We start from the raw sequence: 22,137 nt of genomic DNA, 5'->3' as shown, positions 1-22,137 counted from the left end.
AGTAGCGCCATAAATGCGTTTAAAATTGAAATAATTTTATTACGCATCCACATATATTGAAACCCACATTGATACCACCATAAACACACACACACAGATCCGCAGATACACAGATGGAAGGGCAGGACTCACCTGCATGGAGCGACGACTGGAGCCGCTATTCGATCGCGACAGCATTGGTGGCCGCCGCTTGGTGGCACCACGGCCCGCCAGCAGATTATTGAGCAGCGACGGGGAACGGGCGCAAATGAAGGCGTGGAACGAGGAGACCGTAAACACACCCAGTTTGTTAAGCGTATTCTTTGTTGGCCTGGACACGTGAGTGAGCAGCGACTGTGGATGGAAATAAATACAAGAATATTTAATATTAAAATACTTTGCAGCAAAATATACATATATAGAAAGGGGAGGATAGAAATTGAGTGTTTTAAATGCAAGTCAAAAGGTTGAGCTCTTAACGAGAGACCGACCACACGACTAATCTCATTTCCTCGGGCATTATCCTTGGACAGAAAAAAAAGAGTCGGCACCTCCTACTACGCAAATAATCCTTTGAGCGAGAGCTGAAGTGAAGTTGTGCTCTCTTCACAGGTGCTGATGGTCTGGTCTCCTCTGGTCTGCTCTGGTCTGAAGTTGTTTGCATTTTGTGGTTATTAATAATAAATAACGTTGCTTTTCATTGCACTTCCATTCACATGGGGTGTAGCACGTACCGCTATTCCTGCCATGGCTGCTCTTTTTCTAACCCTTTTCACTGAGTCAACCAGTCAGGCCAGTGCCTGTGCCTCAATCATCTCTCTCCATCTCTCTCTAAGCTTTCCCCCAGCTTTCCTTTAGTTGGTGGGGGGGAAACTTCCCTTCCTCTAAGCTCATTTAAGATGCTTAAACTTTGTTATGGAGATTAATTGTGCATGTTCGGGGTTTGATTTGCCTTAGATTTGGGTGGGGTAGTGGCGGCAGTGGGGGGGACAGCAGGACAGCAGACAGACAGGACACTACAGGCTTTGTGCGAATAGGTAGAGGTAATTATAGACAACTTGAACACGTAAAGGGTTTAGAAGAAAATTGTAAGCGGGTTTTCTCTGTGAATAGTGGGGAGTGCGGAGTGGGCATTATTGTTTTCGGGATTTTCGGCAGTTGGCTGTATTGTGCGGGTTTTAAGCCCTCAACGGGGCTGTGAAGCCTGATTTTGATGTTTGCACGATGGTTGCTGCTAATTTTGGGGGCGGAGGTCTGGGGTCTGGAGCTTAGGCCTGGTGTTTTGTTCCCGGCATTAGGCATTGATTAAGCAGAGAAGGTTCTTCAAAGGTATTTTTCGGCGGAAATACTCGTAAAGGAATTACTCAACCGCTGCCAAACGAGGAAGCCTATCTCATTTCCCTCTGGTCCACTCCCTCTCCTTGTCTCTCTCACGTTTTTTGGCTAAGCTGTGACCATAAACGGGGGCCAAAACCATTAATTGCTTGGGTGGCCTGGTTGGCCTGGTTGCCCAGGGCATGTGGTGGCAGGCAGACGGGCAGGCATGGGCCATAACTCACCTTTGGATTGGGCAACTCTCCGCTCTGCAGCGAGGCCATGTAGCAGCGCAAGCGGAACTGTTCGCAGTGCAGGCGCTCGAGATTTTCCTCCCACTGCAGTATCTGGCCCTGGATCTGATGACGTGTCTCCTGATCGGTGACAACTGATTGCTGCAACTCGGCCATGTGCTTCAGCTTGTGATCCTGCAAAGAGAACCAATGGAACGGTACAAAAATGTTAGAGCAAGCATATGCATATGGATATGGATATGGATATGTACGTGTATTTCTACCGTAAGAATGGGAGTGTGTGTGTGTGTGTGTGAGAATGTGAATGTGTGGTGTTGCAGTGCGGCACTCGTGTTGGGTTATGAAAGGCATTCGAGGCATGGGGCATCATTAGCATTTCATGGCAGCTTTGTTCCACTGCTGCAGGATCCACTGCTGCCTGCTGCCTGCTTCTGCTGCTGCCTCTGATGCGGTGGCTGCCATTTGACGAAAATACATAAATCACGCGTCATGTGCAGCTAAAATTTTCCCCATTTTCCCTTTTGCTGGTGGTGTTGCTGCTGCTGCTGTTGGCGCAATTCAAATATCTCTTGGATGCCCCGCTCCTATCCCCTGGCCCTTTCTATCAGCACGAGGACTGAAGTGCGTTGGCAATGCACCAAAAAACAAAAAAAAAAACAAAAAAAAAAAGGAAAAAGGGTTAGGAGCCATAGATCCACACAGAGGGAGATGCATATACATGGCCCTGTTTTCATTACAAATACCGTTTGACTTCCGCAGCAGCAGCAGTACTCGCTGGCTCTCTCTCTCTCTCTCTCTCTCTTTCGCCCATCAAAACCCATCGCACTGTTTGAACCCCACTTTCACGTGCATAGATTTCATGGAGCACGTGATTGTTTCATTTTGGGTTCCCCTTTCTCTTGCCACTCTTTCTCTCTCCCTCTCTTTCTCTCTATCGCTCTCTCTCTTTCTCGCTCATTTGGTGGCAGCATCAACAATGCCACATTGAATGTGAGCCAGTAAGCTGACAATTATTTGCAGATGCAGTTGGATGTTGCAGTTGCAGCTACCATTGCACCGTGTGCCGTGGGCGTGGCAACAACCTGAATAGGCACTTTCGATGTTCGACATTTTAATGAATGTGTACACATAAACAGGGACCTGGGATCCCTGCAGGAACGCACTGCTATAAAGGAGGTGGGGGGGGGGGAAACGCGAGTTTTGTACCTGTCTCTCTCTATCTCTAGCCATCTCTTTCTATTTGAGCTTCCGTGTGCGTGTGTGTGTGTGCGGTGTGGACTTTGAGCCTTTCCAATGTTTGTTTTACGTGGAAATAAATCAAAAGTTTTGTGCAATTTATTTGCACGTATTTCGTACGTATACTTGATACTACAATGGCCGTACGTGAGGGGCTACACAGTAGAGTGCAGGGTACAGAGTACAGAGTACAGTGTGCAAAGTACTATAAGTCCACAATCGATACTCGTGTCGCCCGACTTAATTCAATGACCATAATTTCAAGCTGAGAAGCATCCCATCTATCTATCCCCCGTTCGGTTGGGGGCTCTCAGAGTTGGGTAATTAATAAACCAAAATCCCATTATACACTACCCCGAAGTGGGGTCGACGAAGGAGGAGGAGCTGAGCGGAGCGGAGCGGTGCGGAGGCCTACTGCTGCTGTCAATGGCATTTGGCACTTGAGGAAAGCTGCTTATTTGACAAACACAAACCGGAAGGAAGGAAGGAACGGAAAGGAGGCAGAGGCAGAGTCAGAGGCAGCGGCAGCCTCAGACTCACAGGCAGCGGCAGCCAGTGATGTGGAGGCTACTTGTAATGGAGAAGGGTAATGCCACTACAGGACGAGGACGAGAGAGTATCTCCTTCCAGCACAGTTTTCTGATTATTTACAACACTAAACAGTGTGACAGTGTGTCTGGAAGGCTAGAAGCAGCAGCAGGCAGCCAGGCAACCAGGCAGGCAGCAGGCAGGCAACAGTTTGTCCTTGTCAAAGTAATATGCGGGGGCAGAGTTTGTCTGTCTGTCTGTCTGTCTCTGGTCTTTCTGGTGTCTCTGTGTCCCATAAATAGCTCTCTCTTTCTCTCTCACTCGTTGTCTCCGTTTCTGTCGCTCCCCTGCTTGACCATTAATCGCCTCGACCATTCTGTGTCCCTTGTTGTGTCGAGAGTCCTCTGGCAACGCATTTCGGGGGAGCTTCACTCCAAGGGTTAATGGCAATGTTAATGGACTTGTAATTGCCATGCAATTGGGAATGTAAATCACGCACAATAACTCCTGGTCAGTGATCCATAACCTGTGGCCAAGCCTTTCCCTTTTGGTAGCGAAATGTCCGCTGCACATGCATATGGGAATGGAAATGGAAAAGCGCTTGAACGCTTCGAAACCCTCTCGATTTGGTGTGTAGTCTGGGATTATACTTTTCCATTGAGTTGTATCTGTGAGGGTATCGTGCTCTCCTGCTTTCCTTAGTGTCTGTTTGCCTTTAATGCTTTCTATGAACTAAAGTTTGAGGTCTTTCTACATGGGTGGCCGCGCTCTCCTTCTCAACGTTGATTGCTATACTCTTGTTTAGCGGTGCAAAAACCACCATTCCATAGGCATTTTGGTTGGCTGCACTTCAGTCTTTGGCCTGGTCACGGTCTCTCGCTGCTGCTGCGGTTTCTGCTTGTTTTGACACATGTCACACGCTAAGTGACAGCCCCAGTCGCAGTCGCAGAATCATTCCCATTCCCCAGTCTTGAGTCTTGAGTCCTCGGTCCCCAGTCCCCATTCCCAATCCCCAGTCACAGTTCGAAGAGTAGCTATGGCTCTGTCTCTGTCTCTCTGTCTTTGGTTCTGGTGTCGTCTCCGGCTTGAGGTCTTCAGGCCACTCCACTCCGCTCCGGTCCAGTCCACTCCTATGCTGTCATCTCAATTCCCGTGAATTTTATTATTGGTCCACATAGTTGGATCCTCCGTATTACCCACTCCCCACTCCCACACTCTCTCCCTCCTGTCCTGTTCCTGTCTCTTCCTGGCGATGGGTTTTTGCGGTTCGCCCATTTAGTTGTCCTGTCCTCTTCTTTTCCCCCCACTGATTCTGGCTCTGTTCTTGTTCTTGTTTCTGCTTCTGTGTTTGTGTGTTTGTGTGTTTGTGTGCTTCTGTGTACTGTCCCCCTGTTGTCGTGTGGTCGTGTTCCTGCGGTCCTGCCGTTGTCTGTTGCGCTTTCATTAAGCGCCACTTGAGGATGCCTCCTCCTCGTGCTCCTCTTCCACCGATGACGACTCCCCATGCGACAATTTCTCTCTCTATCTCTATCTCTCAGCAGAAACAGAAACAGAAGCTCGAACTAGAGCTTCAGCTTCAGCTCCAGAGCTCCAGAGCTCCAGCTGCCATTGCCATTTGTTGCTGTGTTGATGTGCTGCTGTGCTGCTGATTCTACTGTTGTTGGTCTGCCATTTCCGCTTCCGCTGTGCAGAGTGCACACTGTACTACCACAGTAGATTTCTATTCGGTTCGGTTCGGTTCGGTTCATAGTTGAGAGTCTGGAGAGTTCATGGCTCTTTGGTTTCTCTATTTTCTCTCTAGTTTCTATGTGTGTGTGTGCTTGTGTGTGTTTACTCTCTGGAGTACAATTAAAAAATACATTTTATCATTGTTTTAGAGTTGTCTCGTTGTCATTCGCTTCGTGCATGACAGGCCAAAGATGCCTCAAATGTGGCAGCCACCACACAGCCAAACAAAACAACATGGAACAAACAACGTGGAAACAATGACTGAAATAATAATCATGCGCTGGCAGGCAGGAAAGGACTCCGCTCCTTTGCTCCGTTACTCCCTTACTCCTTTACTCGTGGCTGGTATGATATCAGTTTATTTTGTTTGCTGCTGCTAATGGCTTCAGTGTCCTTGCCACCATCCCAGCACAGCACCGCTCCGCACCGCACCGCACCGCTCCAGCCTTCCTTCGTAGAAGCACTGCCCCAGAGACACAATAACAATCAATTAACACAAGGAGTAAGCCACGGGGGCTGGGGGGCGGCATGGGAGTGGGTGTCCTGCCCCAAAGGATATTGAGGTATTCAATGGAGTCGCCTTGGCTGAAATGACTTTTGACATGGCTTGTGCATTAAATGGCTGCTCTCCATTGCAGTTCAAAAGTCAAAGAGAGACAGAGAGAGACACACAGAGAGAAAGGGCGGGGTCGGGTCAAAATCGCCCGTCACCCCTCATAACCACAGATGAGCATCAGCAGCAGCAGCAGCAAGGCAGAGTAGGGGGTGGTAGCTTTAGGCCATGTCCACAAAAGGCCTTCTGCTAAATTGTAGGGAGTACTCGCATGTATGTGGGCCTGCATAAATGCTGACCACAAAATGATGCCACATTATATAACGTGCGAGTGTGCTGCAGAGTGGCACCAAAAAAGGGTGAGGCAGGCGGGGGGCGAAGGGAGAAAAGGGAAGCTAAACCCCAAAAACCCCAGACCCCTAAACTGGCGCCTATATCTGTGGCCACAACCAGAACGGAGAGGATGAACCGTGGGCAGACGGATGGAACGGAGCGGACGGACGGCCGGACGGACCGACCGACCGACCGGTCGGCTGTTGACAATTGAATTGAATTTTCCGCCCATGACCACACAGACCACGCCCCCCTTTTGTCAGTGCCTACATAAAGCATATTTTTGCATCTGCATGCAGCAGGCATGAAGCAGCAACAACAGAAGACCGCCTCTGCTTCTGCCTCTGCATCCTCCTAACCCAGCAAAAACAAATCAAAAACCAAAGCAAACGCATGCTGCACGAGGCACAGTCGGAGGGGTGAGGTGCAAGGGGTATTAAGGGCTGGGTCCCCGGTTCCTGGTTCCATGTCCTGACCAGAGAGTCAGGACAGTGCCTGCAACCATATGCCAGACCCATTTCCTGTGCAACTTTCGGACCAAAAGTGGCAAAAATATTCGCACGTTTGGCCAAAAACAAAGCTTTGCCCCGCTAGTCTCTCTCTGCGATGGTGTGGCAGCGGAAGAGGGGGGATCTCGTAGGTGCTGGGCCATAGGTCATCACACACATACATATGTGGGTGTCCCCCCAGCACCCCCCCAGCGGCCCTTGTGCGTGCCTTTTGTGCCGGACTTCGGAGTTCAAACTCGTTTCTCATATTTCTTGCCATAAATTTTTACCATTTTGGCATTAGTTTATGAAATGCCACGCCCACGCCCATGCCCACACCTAAACCCTCTACCCTCTTTCATTGTGAGTGTGTGTGTGTGTGTGTCAGGTCAAAGTTTAGTCTTTTTTATTTTTGCCATTTCCCAAGGAAAACTCTGCACAAAAAACAAAAAAACAGAGAGAAAGGGAGAGAAACGGAGAGAGAGAGGGAAAGAGGGTGTTCGAGAACAAGTAAATTTGATGGTAATTATAAACTTTATGGTTTCATTAAAAAATATTTGAAACGAAGAAAATTCAACACAATACTAGGAATGTGATAAGGGAGGGAGCTGAGCTGAGCTGGGGAGGTGGCAAAACAATGGCTTTTCCCCTCCAACACACAGTGACGGAACTTTCTTGCCGGCTACATTTTGTGTGGCTTTAAGTTGGGGTCTAATTAAGTAAAGTTTTTGGCTCAAGTTTAAATTAACTAAATATGCATTTCATTATAATTTCGGGGTTTACACACATTTTCGGTTTATGGTTTATGGTTTATGGGCCATGGGCTATGGGTTATGTAACGTTATGGCAGCGAGAAAGAGTGAAACATGAGAGAATGTGTACACACTCGGCGTAAGAGATTGGAGTGCGATTGAGAGGGGTGGGGATTCAGATTGAGATTGAGAAATTGAGGAATTGAGGGGGGAGGGGGTTGGGTGGGAAAACCCTAGTAGTTGTGGCTGAATTTCAGTTTAATTATTATAAAATTAATTGCACACTTTAGGGCTTTCGCTGTAAGGGTGCTGTAAGGATGCTGTAAGGATGCTGAAAGATGTACGTAAGAGAGTTCTTCGGCCTGCACGTGCGTGTGTGTGTGTGTGTGTGTGTGTGTGTGTGTGCTGCGTGTTCGTATGCGTGAGTGCGTTTTGCCCTCAAGAGTAGGCAACGGAAAAGTTTAAAGGGAATTTTAATCTTAAATCACTGCCAGGCAAGGCAGCCTGCCTCTGCTGCTGCTGCTGCTTTCCAGCTGAGCAGTCAAGAAAAACAATTTTCATTTAGTCGAATGCTTTCATAAAGCGCAATTAAAATATTTGTACTGCACTCCCCCCCCTCCACGCTACTACTCGCCCCTTTTTTTATGCAGTTTTCCCCCCACAAAATTGCATTAAGCTTTCAATTCACGAACGATGCATCATTTAATTAGTGCAATTATTTAAAATCGATGGCTCTGCCACAACAAAAACGTTCTTGCCACACACAAAAAAAACTGCGGTGGTTGAGCACAAAAAAAAATGTTGAAAAAACTGCATAGAGAGTTGGAAAGTTTGGCAAAAAATAAAACAAAACCTTATAAAAACAACGTAGAATGTTAAAGCAAACAGCAATTTAACAGCAAGTAGGAAATGCTGATTTCCTCAGATCGAAGATTGTGATACTCTTACACGAAAAATATGCCCAGTATATTGTTCGGATGTGTCATTCATTCCTGGCGAATCCACGCCCTGCCTATAGTGTCACTTGATTTGATCGATCCTGATCGGGAATATGATACTGTCTATGGTCGAAAACGCTTACTTCTCTTCGTGGCAAGCATCTTCTAGCAGTATTAATGCTCTCTTGTTTGAGGGCATAGGAAAAACATCAGTTCAGTGGGAGAGCGCAACAGGGGATTGGAGATAGCGGGGCCTACAGTAGAGTTAGTTGGAATTGGTAGGCGTGACGGGTGGAGAGGTGGAGCAGAGTAGAGTAGAGTAGAGAGGCAACGACAGAGAGGGAGAAGAGGGAGGAGGGGGAGATAGAGCTGCTATTGAGCTGAAATGACAGCCGCCATTGCAAATTGAAAGCAGCAGAAGGCACGGACAGGGGTCCGTGGGGGGCGAGGGCAGAGGCAGCAAGTGAGCCTTGTTTAGACAGCGCCGCCATGGCAATTGCACACCAGGTGGTGAGGGTGATAGCGAGGGCGATGGCGAGGGTGAGGGGCATGAATAGGGGGAGGAACGTGCCTGTCGTAGGAGTCGTAATTAGAGCGTAAAAACCAGAGCGTACGAAAAACCAAACGCGCTCGGCAAGCTACTACTATTTTTTTTTCTGTTATTTTTTTACGGCTCTGCATTGTGTAAATGTGTCTGTGTAGCTGTGTGTGCAGATACGTATACACATATCTAAATAGATGTGTGTGTGTGTGTGTGACTGGTTTATGCGAAAAGAAAAATAGATAGCTAGAAAAAGAAAAAAGCAGCAGCAGTAGAGATGAGTAGAGACAGAGAGGAGGAGAGGAGAGGCGAGGCGAGGTGGGGCGACAAGCTAGAGAAAAGCTAAAGCAAACGAAGCGAAGTGCTGCCAAAACCTTCACCCTAGCACCCCCCTCGTGGCATACACTCTGCCGCACCCCTGCGCCCATGCCCCTCGTGACACATATATGATTATTTCCGAAAGGTGACAGCTATAAAAAAAACAACAACAACAGCACCAGCAGCAGCAGCACCAACAACTACAGTAACGGGGAGATCCCGTACAGGAGGGCCTATGAAGGCGGCAGTCAAGCATGTGGGCGGGGCATATCATACACAAAAGGAGAAGGCAAGAGAAGACAAGAGAAATAAAACGGAGAGAGGAGGCAGAAGGCAGAAGGCAAAAAAAAACGCCCGTATAGGGGCAGATGGGACAGACAGAGGAGAAACAACACTGTTGCTCTTTTCACACACACACACACACACGCACACACATAGAAAGAGAACGGGAACGGGAAGGGGAAGGAGGAGAGGGCACACACCCACAAATGGCGAAAGGGTAGTGTGGGAGGGCGGCATCCTCACATGGCGTCATAAAAAGCGCAAACAACAACCGAGAAGCTCGTTGCTGTGACACCTTTTCCCTGCTGCCTCTCAGTCTCCACAGTCTCCTCTTTTTTTTATCTTATTTTCTTTTAATTCCATTCAGGGCACTTCCTCCCCCCCACTGCCACTCCTTCCCCTCTTCGGGTTTTAGTTTTTTGCGTATTTTTCTAGCAAATTAATTAACAACAAATGCCGAATGCGAAATGCAGAATGCAAAACAGCATTTTATGGGACCACTCCTTAAACCTCTCATTTAATTAATATTCATCCAACAAGTTTTTTCGGCTAACTGTGGACCCCGCCTCCTTCAGAGTGGGAGACAGAGACAGAGAGAGGGAGAGGGAGTGGGGCAGGGGCAGGGGCACCCTCTTATGGCAATCTCGGACTTCCGCTCAATGGTTTTTTCCGCTCTGTTTTTGGCTTACTTTCTTTCTTCCTCTCGGTTCTTCTTTTTTCCCGGCAGTTGCGGAGGAGACAGCGCAAAAAAAAACGCAGCAGTTCAAGGAAGTAATTATGGTTTATCCAAAGGGACAGATAGTGGCAGACGAATGAGGGGAGAGGGGGAGTCGAGGACTCGCTCAAACTTCAACTTTGAGAGAAAATGAGAAAAGAAAAACTAAATTAAAAAAGGGCTCCAAGAAGTCAGCGGGCAGAGAGCGAGCGAGAGTGCGGGAAAGGAAGATGAAGAAGGATAAGGATAAGCAGGACGAAAGCAGCCACAGAAAAAACTATCAACAGAAATAGGAGCAAGATTTCCTTAGATAAGGTAGGGCACTCTCCTGCGAACTCTCCAGTTTGCAACTGAAACAAAATGGACAAATCATCAAGCCTCATGTCCCATGCCTCATCCTGTGCTAAGACTCCTCCGGGGCAGCAGTAGCCCTAGTAATCCACACAATGGTGGCATCAGCAGATTAAGAGATATGCACTATAGCAACATCGGAAGAGGGAAATTTTCGTTTGCATATTCCGAGCGCTTTCTAAAAAGGCAAGGATTCACCCTACTCCATAGACACCTTGGATGGCACCAGTAGAAGAAGAAGAAATGAAAGCCAGAGCAACAACACCACAGCGAAGAAAGATAAGACGAGACAGTCGGCAGAAACAAATAGCAGCAAGGTATATTTAATGTAAGGTATGGGCTATGCACTCGACTTTACTTGACACTAAGTCTCTCTCTTTATTTCTCTCTCCTTCCTATTGGTATCCAGTATGCGGATAATCAGATACAGTTTTAGGTTCCCTTAGACTGCCTCACCTTCGCCGGCATATATCTTGCACAGATATCAGCTTCATCTGAAACAGCAGCCGCGATAGTAATGAAAGCAGCGAAGCTGACAGCAGCAGCAGCAGGCAGCAGGCGGCAGGCGGGAGCAGTAGCAGCGGGAGAGGAGAGCGATGGCAGCGACAGAGACATAGACAGAGACGAATGAATCAAGTTTCAGTGAAGGACAGGGACGACGGACAACATAATTGTCTTTTGGAGTCCCTGCTAACTAACTAGCAACAACAGCATCAACATCAGCAGCAGCATCAGGAGCAGCAGAAGAGTGGAGTGGGGGAAAGAGAACAGGCAAAAAAGAGTAGCAAGACGAAGCTTGAAGAAGAGAAGGAAGAGTGAGTCAAAGCGAGACAACAACTGAAAATGACATGATGAAAAATAAATATACAAATAAAGTTTACTTTCTTCAAAACAAGAGTTGGCAGCGCTTTCGTTGGGCTTCCTACTCCATTTCCCTTACGCGCCCGCAGAGCGTTTCTGGACTATATCCATCTTCAATCTTCAATCCCCTCCCACCATAGCCCTCCACAGCCCGCCACAGCCCACCACGGCCCACCGTAACCCACCAGAGACTTCAGCCAGAGAGTATTTATCGTGGGGCAAGTGCAATTTCTTGTAGTTTCAGTTCGAGTTCAATTCTGTTTGCTTTTGCAATCTCGTATTCTTCTCTTTTTCTGCGTGGCCCTCTTTCGTCGTTGTTTTGCGTTTCCCTCACTTTGATTTGTTCGCCGTCTCTCTTCCTGGTAGGTATATATGTCCACCCCGCTCTCCCGCCACCATCCTTTTTCCAGCAAAGAAAAGTTTCCCTGTCGTCGTTGGGGAAGAGAAAATAAATTGCAGTGCAGGAAATTTTACGCTGTTTGCCGCGAAATTGATGGGGAATTGATTTGAAAGCAAATACATAAATAGTTGCAAGTGGTAGCACACACCCACACCCACACCGACACCCGCCCTGCCTCTCCTGTACCCTATACCCTATATCCTACCACCCCGCCCGACCCTTGTTCCCTAACAATGGCACAAATCTCGCGAGGAATCGCCTGAGACTGAGAAATTGGTTGGGAATGTTGACGGAAAATGCGATTGTTGTGTTCCATCTCTCTCTCTCTCTCTCTCCCTCTTTTTCTCTGACTCTGTCAATATCATTCTCCGTCTCTTTCGGTATTGACTTCCGCGATATTGAGAAATTGTTGTTGTCTCTAACGAAGATATCTATCTATCCGCGGGAATTTGTTTTTCCACTTGATTGCCTTAACCAATGAGTGGGAAAGTGGGGTCAGAAGGGAGCTCTGGAATCAGACGTGGTAGTATTCGTAAGGAAAGCAGAATAGCTGCAACTGATTTCCAAGCGAATTAGTGGTGGAGTTTTCATTCATTTCGAATGAAACTAAGTCATCGGTACGTCCCTGCTCCCAACTGCTCCGCGATTTTTGTTCTACATGCGAATCCCCGAGAATGCAAAAACAAAGTACACGACGTGTGCGATCTCGAGCCTCGCTCATAAGGATTGTCTTTTTCTGATGGTTGGTTGGACTGTTCCCAAGAACATGCCAGTAATGATGCAAAAAGCTGCTCCAGGGCTTTGCAGGGTTTAAAGGCAGTTTGAACTTTGTATTTGTATCGCCCTTCCACAAGCTACACCTCTCACCCAACTGAATGGCTATCATCCGCTGAAATCCGGCCCAAATTCTATTTAATATTCAAAATTTACAAGAATTTAATTCGATTACTCAGCCAAAGTGCAGTGCGTTGCATTGCTGAATGCTATTAAACCCTGCCCCCGTTAGCATTCAAGTTCTTGTCAAATTTAATTTCGTATCTATATATGTACATACATATGTACATATGTATGTTTGTGTGTACATACATACATATAAATCAATAAATACCTGTTCCTATTGAATGCCTTTTCAATATGCAATTCAGATGAAAAATTCCTTAAAACCACGATTGCGATTACTTTTTCCATTACACAAGACAGTGCGTTTCCTTATTGTAGGCGGGAGGGCAGGGAGGGCGGTATGCTTGGCTACTCCTTTAGTCAACAAAAGGCATTCTTTGGCTGTCGCTCCCCTTTGTCACCTTATCCCAATCAATAAATAACTATGCACTCGTACTCGTACTCGAAGTCGAAGTCGAACTCGTGTGGTATTTCACTTGGAAAATTCCACTGACATGCAAATAAATTACAGGACGTTTCAAGGCTATGCAACAGATTTGAAATAATCGCAATTCAATAAGTGGCTTCCATTCATATCTCGCATCTATTCATCCGCTGACTGCATTAATAAGACGATTATCCTCGTGCCACAATCATCTATGGAAATGTACATACATGTTTGGCTGCCTTGCATTACTGAAACGCAGCTTCGGAAGCTTCGACAGCCTGCCATGTTCTATTCATTCGCCGTTTCAGCCACTTGGCAAAATTGACTTAACTCTCAAGCAGCAACAAAGCCACAAGCCATGCCCCAGTCCCCAGACTCCACCCATCAGCATCAGCCTCAGCCTCAGCCTCATCCTCAGGATGGGAATCCGTCTTACATCTCACATCTGGAATCCAATCCAATCCCGAGCATATCTTTTAAACTACAACAAAATGCAACCGCAATCCAAACTTGTACTCGTGGCATGCCTCATCCACACATTCTCCAGGTGCTCCTGCGGCAGTAACCGCAACGCATACTTTCGCACGCTGCCTTCTGCATCCTGCATCCTGCCACAACAGCTCGAGCTGGAGCTCGGCGAGGAATCTCGCATAGTGTGTGTCTGTGTTGTTGAATGTATTTTGGGTTTTTGGAAATCCACTTACAAGTGGCACATAAATATATGCATGTATCCGTATGGTATAAGGTAGATGGTGTGTTCTGTGTTGTGTGTTGCGGGGGTATTTACTTACCGATTCAATGGCCTTCTCCAGTCGAAAGATCTCCTCCTGGAGGAGATGTAGTGTTCCCGTTTTGCCGCGATGACGTGCAAAGGCGGCAGCACAGGCGCTATGTATGCTGTTCACCCAGTTCTCGAGCTCCACCTGCGGAAAGGAAACGAAACGAATGGAAAGGAAACGGGGATTGGTTAAAGAGGAAACATTGTAACAAATTGCAGGACCAAATGCACCGCAAGCAATTTGACGTTGCTCCCCAGCGCCAAACGTCGAACTTCTGCCGTGGTTGCCCGTGGCCCCCGTGGCTCCCGTGGCTCCCGTGGCTCCCGTGGTACCCGGTACCACCCGGGTGTGTCACCCCCGTCATTGCTGTCGTTGGCTGACTATCAGTTATGCAAATTTAATGACAAATCACGTTGGCCCAGAGAGAGAGAGAGCGAGAGAGAATGCGGAGTGGGGAGGGGTAGAAAGAACGGAGGAGAGTTGGCAACCTGACAAACTGCCACAGAGAAAGAGAAAGAGAGATGTTAAGAGAGAAAGAGATGACGGGGTGGATGGAGCGTATGCCTTTGAGACATGTAACAGTTTAGGGCACAAGGATGCGGCTGCAACTGCGGCTGCTGCTGCTGCAGTTGCAGCTGCAGCTCCTGTTCAAGGCAATCTGCCAGTTGGCAGTCAGTCAACGCCGAGAGTTGCCTCATCCACACCTCAATCACATCTCACCCTCACCCTCCACTGACCATTTTGTGAGCCTTTTGCGGCTTGCGTCAGTTAACGCCTGCGTCAGCGTCGTTCGTCCTCGTCGTCGTCGTCGTCGTCGTCGTCGTCCATGCCCATGTCCTCGTCCTGTATCTGTAGCTGTATCTGTATCTGTGAGCCATGTATATCCATGTATATCTGGGGGCAGGGCATCTGTATGCATCTTCTGCTGCTGCTTTATGTGGCATACATTTTAGACTGGCGATTATGAGGAGACTGCGTCTGAGGCCTGTGTGGAAAGGCCGCGAGCGCTGAACTCGGGCTTGGGTCCGGGCCCGGGCCTTCCATCCATCTTTCCATCCTTGCACATCCTTGCGCAAACAAATTTCAGTTGCCAGTTGCCTTGCCGTTGCCTGGCCTTGCCTCATAGTTTTCCTTGAAGGACTTGTGTGCGCCATGGATATTGACTGCTCAAAATGAGAGCCTCAGGCGGTGGCATCCTCATCGTCATCCTCATCCCCATCCCCACCGTCATCGTCATCCTCCCAACACCCATTCAGCAACACCCTCTTCCTTCCCCCTTCCCCCTTCCCCTTCCTAGAAAGACTCACCTGACAGGGCGCCTGGAAGAGATAGGCATCTCCGAATGCCGTGCTCAGACAGAAGATGTAGTCACGCTTGGGATGCTCGGGTATCGGTTGCATAATTGCACCATCCACAATAATTAAATGCTTGGGCGCCGCCTCCACGCTCCGCCCCTCACGGGAGTCGCACGGATAGAATAGCAGGGTGGTGCCCTTCAGGCACACCCAATATCCCTTCCAGCCCCGCTTTCGTGCCAGTTCGATCTGATGCTTCTTGCGTAGTAACCATTTCTTCACCGATAGGAAGCTGTACTCATGGACGGAGAGAAGAGCGGGGATAGAGAGAGAGAAAGAGAGAGAGAGTTAGAGATTGGTTAAGTTGGGTAACAGCTTCAGCCTCAGCTTCAGCTTGAGCTTCCCCCCTCCCGTTGGGGGAATTGTAATCCTAGAGAGTGGCAGGGGCAGTGGGGGCAAAACTTCAACAGCTTCCAGCAGGGAATCTCCTTCATAACTCTTCGCACACTTTATCATAATAATGTTAATCCTCAGACTCATCTTTGTGCCCCTCCTCCCTCTACGGCTACCTTAATCACTGCGAAATTATATTCCTTGGTGACCCCCAAGGGATACCACACACACCCACGCACATACATAGAAAGAGACCTAGAGACCGAGGCAGGACTCTATCCTGGGGGTTATTTATGATGACTTGTTGGACGTGCTCTCCTGCTGCTGCTGCTGCTGCTCATGCTCCTGCTCCTGCTCCTCCTTTTGGTGGCTGCCACAAAGATTACATCAACTGGAGGAATAAGCACTGAAGGGAGGACTACACTAAGGGAAAGACTGGTATCTGGAAAGAGGTTTCTTTGAGGATTTCAGATATCTTGAAAGATTTCTTTCTACTTCTTTGTACTTCCAATTTATGTATTCCCCAAGATAACTTTAATTGCAGTTGAAATACGAATTTTTAGCTGAATATCACACTTATTTAGTGGAGGCACACGTGACTCGACATTATGATACCCCAAGGAAGGCCTACAATCTCGAAAAATATGCTTCAAGCTCTATTACAGAATTCGAAATAAATCTTCCTCCAAGACTAACTGAGAATGTATTCTTGACTTTTTAGATCCCTTTTCTTTGTTTTCGTTTAAATTCACTTACCCAGCTTTTCGTACAGCTCCCGTACAGTTGAAGGACGAGGCAGCGGTGCCAGTGGCCTTTGCTTTATATGGTGACGCCATGACACTTTCCCCATCATCTTCATCCGAAACGGCAGTAGTTAGGCTCATTCGATCATCGTCCGAAATCTGCAGAGGGGAGAAACATCAAAAGAAATAGCACATCAGTGACGACATGGAACACAGAATGAAGAAGAATGTCGACCAATTCGATTTTAATTAAGGCAAAGGCAAGGGCAAACTCAAAGGAGTGTCAGGAGAGACACCTCCACATCCATGACACATGTACGGGGTTTCCATTCGGCTCGGTAAGGTTCGTTTCGTTTCGGTTCGAGAAAATTCAATAAATCCAAGAAAAAATAATTGAAATAATTAAGTCATAATTAGCAGGCAGGCAGGCAGCCAGGCAAGCAGGCAGGCAGCCAGGCAGCCAACGCCAGACACAGAGCCCAGAAGAACAGCGAAGGATTCAGCTGTAAGTCCTGCAACGAAGCCATTTGAAACCAATAATGGCGGCTGCCCTGGGATCCATGTCTCTCACCCGTTGTTCTGGGTTGTTGCCTCTGGATGTGGCACTGGTTGTTGCTGTTGGCCGTTGGCTGTTGCTGTTGCTATTGCTGTTGTCAGTGCCGACAGCAACATTTGTTACGTATGTCGTCGATAAAGCAATTTGTCTTCTCTTCTCGCCTGCATTTTTAGTGGGAGAAGGAAAGAAGGCAAAAACAGCCAGGGACAGCGCCCCACCAGCCAGGACTCATAGCCAAAGATGGAGATAGGGCAGGACGAACAATTGACAAAATGGCAGACAGAAAGAGGAGGAAAAGCGAGTATCACAGATAGAGAGAATGAGGGGGAAATAAATGGCGAATGGCGAATGGCAAACTGTTACTTGGCAATGTTATTTCATCAAAAGCCGGGGTCGGACTCCTCGGCTCACTAACTGACTGAATGACTGAATGAATGACTCACCGACTGAATGACAAACGGGCCGACTCACCGACTGACTGACTGACTCTTGTTTGCCTTTAGCCTCTGCCAGTCCATCTCATTCTGCTCCTTCTCCTTCTCCCCGACTTCCTTCCGCTCTTCTCACAGCAGCAATTTTCCTGCCTTTGCAACAGGATGGAGACCTCTCACCCAAGCCTCGTCCTCGCCCCCGTCCTCGTTGTCGTCCCCGGTCCATGTGGGAATTCCAGACCAAGACTCCCGGCTACGTGTCCCGCGTGGCAATAAAAATTGGTTTGCCCATTCATTCGTTTCAATCGAAAGGAGAAATGTGGAATAAGGGCGGGGCAGGGGCAGGCCACATACCACCCAGCCACCAGGGAGGGGGAGGAGGAGGAGTAGGAGTAGGGCCAACTGTCGCTCACTTGCTTTTCATGCCACTTTTTATTTGAGTTCCCAAGGAAATCAATTTACAATGTGTTTATTCGTTTCGTCTCTCCTTTCATGGTGCTGGTCCTCTTAGTCCTGAAAACTGGTTCCCCTCTTCGACCTGCTGCTGCTGCTGGTCCTCCTTCTGGCCTGGCCTGGTTACTACGATACTTCATTCCTCCTCCGTAAAAGCCCCTCTTCTACATCTTCTCCGCTTACGTTTTTGGCAATTTTCAAACATTTTTGCTCATATGCATGTTTTACAAGTTATTTATTTGACTGCCTGCTCCCCAGGACACCCCGGGACACCCCAGGACACAGCAGGAGGGGCAGCAGTCAAGTGGCTTTTGCGTTCTGTGTTTGCATACACTCCGGACTCAGTCCCTCCCGGGGTGCTCTCGCTCTTGCTCTTGCTCCTTGCGTCTTTTGCCAGCCATGGGGTCATGTGTACTTAACCCACAATCAGACGACAAGGATGACGACGACGACGACGAGGACGAGGACGAGCACGAGCACGAGAAGGACGGAGACGTTGGCCAAGTTTAATCAAATTTTATATTAATCGAAGGAGTGCAAAGGCATGCAAATAACCAAAAAGAAAACCTGGATACTTGGGCAGCGGGGATGGCTTAGTGGGGGAGCCACGAGACAGATCAAAGTGGTTACATTTCGGATGGAGTCCGGAAGGGGGGAGAAGAGACTAACCAATCGATATCTGTGCGTGTCACTTTAAAAGGTTGGAGGATTTTCCACTCACCCCTACCCTCAGTTCGCCTCCCGCTCCCTCGATTTTCCCCAATTTAAAAGGAAACTTTTAATATTGAAAACTTCAAAAACAGAGGGATGTTCGCTCTATGCTCTCTCAAGGCAACAACCTGCCACAGGAGGGGGCACAGGCACAGGCCCAGGCATTGGCACTCCACCAAAATGAAATAGTTTCCGCTTGCTCAATGAAGTTTTCCATGAAAATCATCATCAGCCAAGCGGAAGCTGTCGAGCGGAACTGTTCAACTGTTTCAGGATGAGGCTGAGGAGGGGGGAAAATGTGGAATTTTCCTGTGGCATGTGGCATGCGGCATGTGGGAAAGGGAATCGAATCGAACGAATCGAATCGAATGTGTGTCTGTGTGTGTGTGTGAGGGCAGGAAGAGAAGGTGGGATTGGAGTAAGGATTGCAGTGAAAAACTCTCCATACTCGTAGATATTCATTTGATTTAAAGACTGACCCAGTAAAAGGCACTCGTACTCGACCATTACTCCTTTCAGAGAGCGAGAAAGAGAATCCAACAGAGAAACCTCTTTAGTAAATCAAATTTTGTGACTTTAACGTCATTTATCCTGAAAATGAATCCCTTAAGGAAGGAAATGGGAATCAAGGAACAGGGGGGAGCAGTGGGAACAGTGGGCAACAGGGGGCAGCAGGGGGAGCCAAATGTAAGCAGTGTCCATGGACGAGGATGAGGATGGACCGGGGGCCTAGGGTCTAAACTATGGGAATTATGTACCCTTTCACAACAGATTACTCTGCATACGAAATGCTGGCTGTCGCCCTGCCTGAATCCTCTTGGTCGCCGTTGCCCCAAATAAACCTGGTGAACGAGCGACCGAACGAACCCTCTCCCGAAAAGTGATTGCGTCCTGTGACCGTCCAAAGAGTTTGTCAAATGATTCATGAATTTTTAATTGGCCTCGCCCCCGTTCCCGGAGTAGTGTTTCTTGAATTTCATCAGTACCCAAAAACTGACAATGAGATTTACGGGGCCTACAACTCTCCCTAGCCGCTGCTCTCTCTTCGCTTCCCTTCCATTACTGGCAAGAGCCGCACGAATGGCACGAATGGTAGGCACTCACATGGGTCTAAGCCTAAATGGGCAGCCCAAAACACGAACGAGAAAGCGGCCCAAACAACAATCACACAAAAGATTAAATGCCAGCCAGTCAGTCATTCGTCCCTACACCTCCACCTCCATCTCCACCTCCTCGTGCGCTCCATCTGATTACTTTGGGGCCTAATACGCCATATCTCAGCATCAGTGCAAAATCAAAATTCAATTTACGCACAGACGAACCCTGAACGAGGCAGCACACAGCAGACACGCCCACTTAGGCAGCGGATGGGATGTGTTTCTGCTGCTGCTTCTGCTTCTCGAAAAAGCAGGTGGGACGGTGGTGTGGGGGGATTCCCAGGTGCTTTTCTGCTTTTCGGGGGAGGCCTTTCGTTACGATTTCTAATCAAGAATTGATTGTGATCCCTCGATGCGGCTGTCGTTCACGTTTCACCCATAATTATCAATGACTTTTGAATGTCAAATGTGAGAGAGCATCAGAGATGTCGTTGGCACAGCCATTGTCACCCCCCTCCACCCATCCAACCATCCACCCAAACACCCATTCACCGTTGATGTTTTTCCTTTTCTGCTGAAGCGAAAAATCTTTGTCATATGTCGCCTGTCGTCAAAAATTACAATATTTGATAGAGTGTTTATGCAGCGCGTCCTCCCTGTGTCCCCATAAGGTTAAGCACGGCTCCTCCCGGCTGGCTCATGTGGTATTCGTGGTGTTCTGTATCTGTGGCACGTCTTCGGCATTGCGATTAAGTGAGGCATTAAGGCAGCTCAAGCAAAGGAGACCGGCTGCCTCTGTGTCAGGGCAAAAGAAAGCTGTTTTTCTCCCCAAAATGAAATTGATTCAAAGACAAATCTGGAATGCAGTCGATTGAGACTACTCCTTCGTTAAGGATAACGAGGGGGCAAGGCTCTCAACGATAGATAGATAGATACGAGTGGGGTTCTGTCTTTTTAAGTTTCTTCTTTGCTGATGCTTTTGCCGTTGCACTGAGAGAAAATCAATTTGGAATTATCCTGCAAAGCATCATCCGCAGAGGGATGTCATTTGCAATTCGATTAAATCTGCAAAACTAATTGTCTGAAGGTGAAACCTGTTTAGCATTGAATCAATCAAAACTGACAGGCATAAATACGCGCTGGAGGTTTAGGGGATGCCGGGGATAATTGCCACCCCCAAATGGGAGGCTTGTTTTATATTCAGTTCGTGTGGCTACATAATAAGCTTTAATTTGATCAAAAGAATGAATGAGTCGTTAAATGAGCCTTTCACACACCCACAGCCACACCCGCACCCGCACACATTCGATTCCGCAGATACTTTTGTATCTTTAATCCAACGAATTTTATTCACGGACATACTTTCCCTTTATCTGCTTTCTATCTACTTCTATCGATCCTTAGCCATTAATTAATATGCACTTGGCCATTCCCCTAATCCTTGATTCCATTCAGGCTCCTCCACTCATTTGAATATCTGCTTCTGTTTGTAGTACGAGTATCTGTGTCTCTTGACCATCGTATCTTTTGTTTGTCAAGTCTAACCAAACGAAAGATACATGTAAACATGTATCTCTGTCGCTCTCTCAATGTATCTCTGGGCATTTCAATTAAGCTGTGGAGTTGTGTTACTCACAGTTTATACGCATAAAGACAGACCATCGGCAGGAGGATACCTGCTATCTCTATTGAACTATCTATCCGTCTATCTATTTATTTATTTATTTATTTATTTATTTATTTAATTAACAATTATCTGTTAATAATGGTACTTAGTTACTAAAGGCGGAAAAAGATAAGTTAAAAGTTAGCTAAATTTAAATGATTATAAATATTGCATGCAATTAGTTTAAGAGACAGTTCAGGGGATAGGGTTTGACAGAGGGAGTTATAATTATGGCATAAAACCCTAAAAGGTTCATGATCAGCATAATTAGATCTACATATGGGTAGACGGATAGGCCTAAAAGTACGGGTAGGTCTAGATGGAACGGCCAAGTCAATCTGACCCAAGAGAGTTTGGGAGTCAACAGTCCCAAGAAGGAGCTTGTGCACGAACATTACGCCATTGCATATTCTGCGATGGTGCAACGACGGCAGGTCAATAAGATTTAGCCTAGACCGGTAGGGTGGCAAGATTCTACCTGAGTCCCAGTTAAAGTTCCGAAGGGCAAAAATTAAAAATTGCTTTTGCACGGATTCAATAACAGCCTGCTGTTCTTTATACTGCGGGCTCCACACACAAGAACAATACTCCAATATAGGACGTACTAACGAGATGTACAGTTGTTTTGTAACGTACGGGTCGTCAAACTCCTTGGACCAACGCTTGATGAACGCTAAAACACCCTTAGCTTTATTTACAGTTGCAGCTATATGGGCGTTAAAACACATCTTATGATCAAAAAGGACTCCGAGGTCATTTGAACTCGAAATTCGTTCAAGGACATGATTTCCTAGAACATATGGGACAAAATGAGGAGCGCGACGATAAAATGTCATAAGTTTGCATTTGGAAAGGTTCAGAAAAAGAAGATTAGTTGAACACCACAATAGTAGTTCACTTAGATCAAGTTGAAGGCGTGTGTGCAAATACCAATCAGAGTAAGAAAGACAGATTTTGACATCATCAGCATACATTAGTGCAGTAGAGTATGTTATGACTTGAGGAAGGTCATTCACAAATAAAATGAACAGAAGCGGGCCCAGATGACTTCCCTGTGGCACACCTGAAGTAACATTTACAGTATTTGACAACACGTTAGAAAACAAAACACGTTG

General features: G+C 47.4%; 1 protein-coding gene across 17 annotated transcripts in view; it reads right to left on the bottom strand.

Moving 5' to 3' along the window:
• Positions 1–22,137, bottom strand: part of sif (still life) — a 95,394-nt gene that overhangs the window by 34,640 nt on the left and 38,617 nt on the right. For all 17 annotated transcript variants that reach the window (XM_033383700.1, XM_033383701.1, XM_033383702.1 and 14 more), the window contains 5 exons: positions 16,122–16,267; positions 14,985–15,264; positions 13,690–13,821; positions 1,539–1,721; positions 133–333 (listed from right to left, as the gene is read on the bottom strand). In XM_033383700.1, the coding sequence (XP_033239591.1) occupies positions 133–333; positions 1,539–1,721; positions 13,690–13,821; positions 14,985–15,264; positions 16,122–16,267 (942 nt within the window). The remainder of the gene's footprint in view (positions 1–132; positions 334–1,538; positions 1,722–13,689; positions 13,822–14,984; positions 15,265–16,121; positions 16,268–22,137) is intronic.

Source organism: Drosophila pseudoobscura, chromosome X, assembly GCF_009870125.1.
Source record: "Drosophila pseudoobscura strain MV-25-SWS-2005 chromosome X, UCI_Dpse_MV25, whole genome shotgun sequence".
NCBI lineage: Eukaryota > Metazoa > Arthropoda > Insecta > Diptera > Drosophilidae > Drosophila > Drosophila pseudoobscura.
The sequence above is the reverse complement of the archived record's forward strand: the minus strand, read 5'-3'. Positions and strand labels throughout refer to the sequence as shown.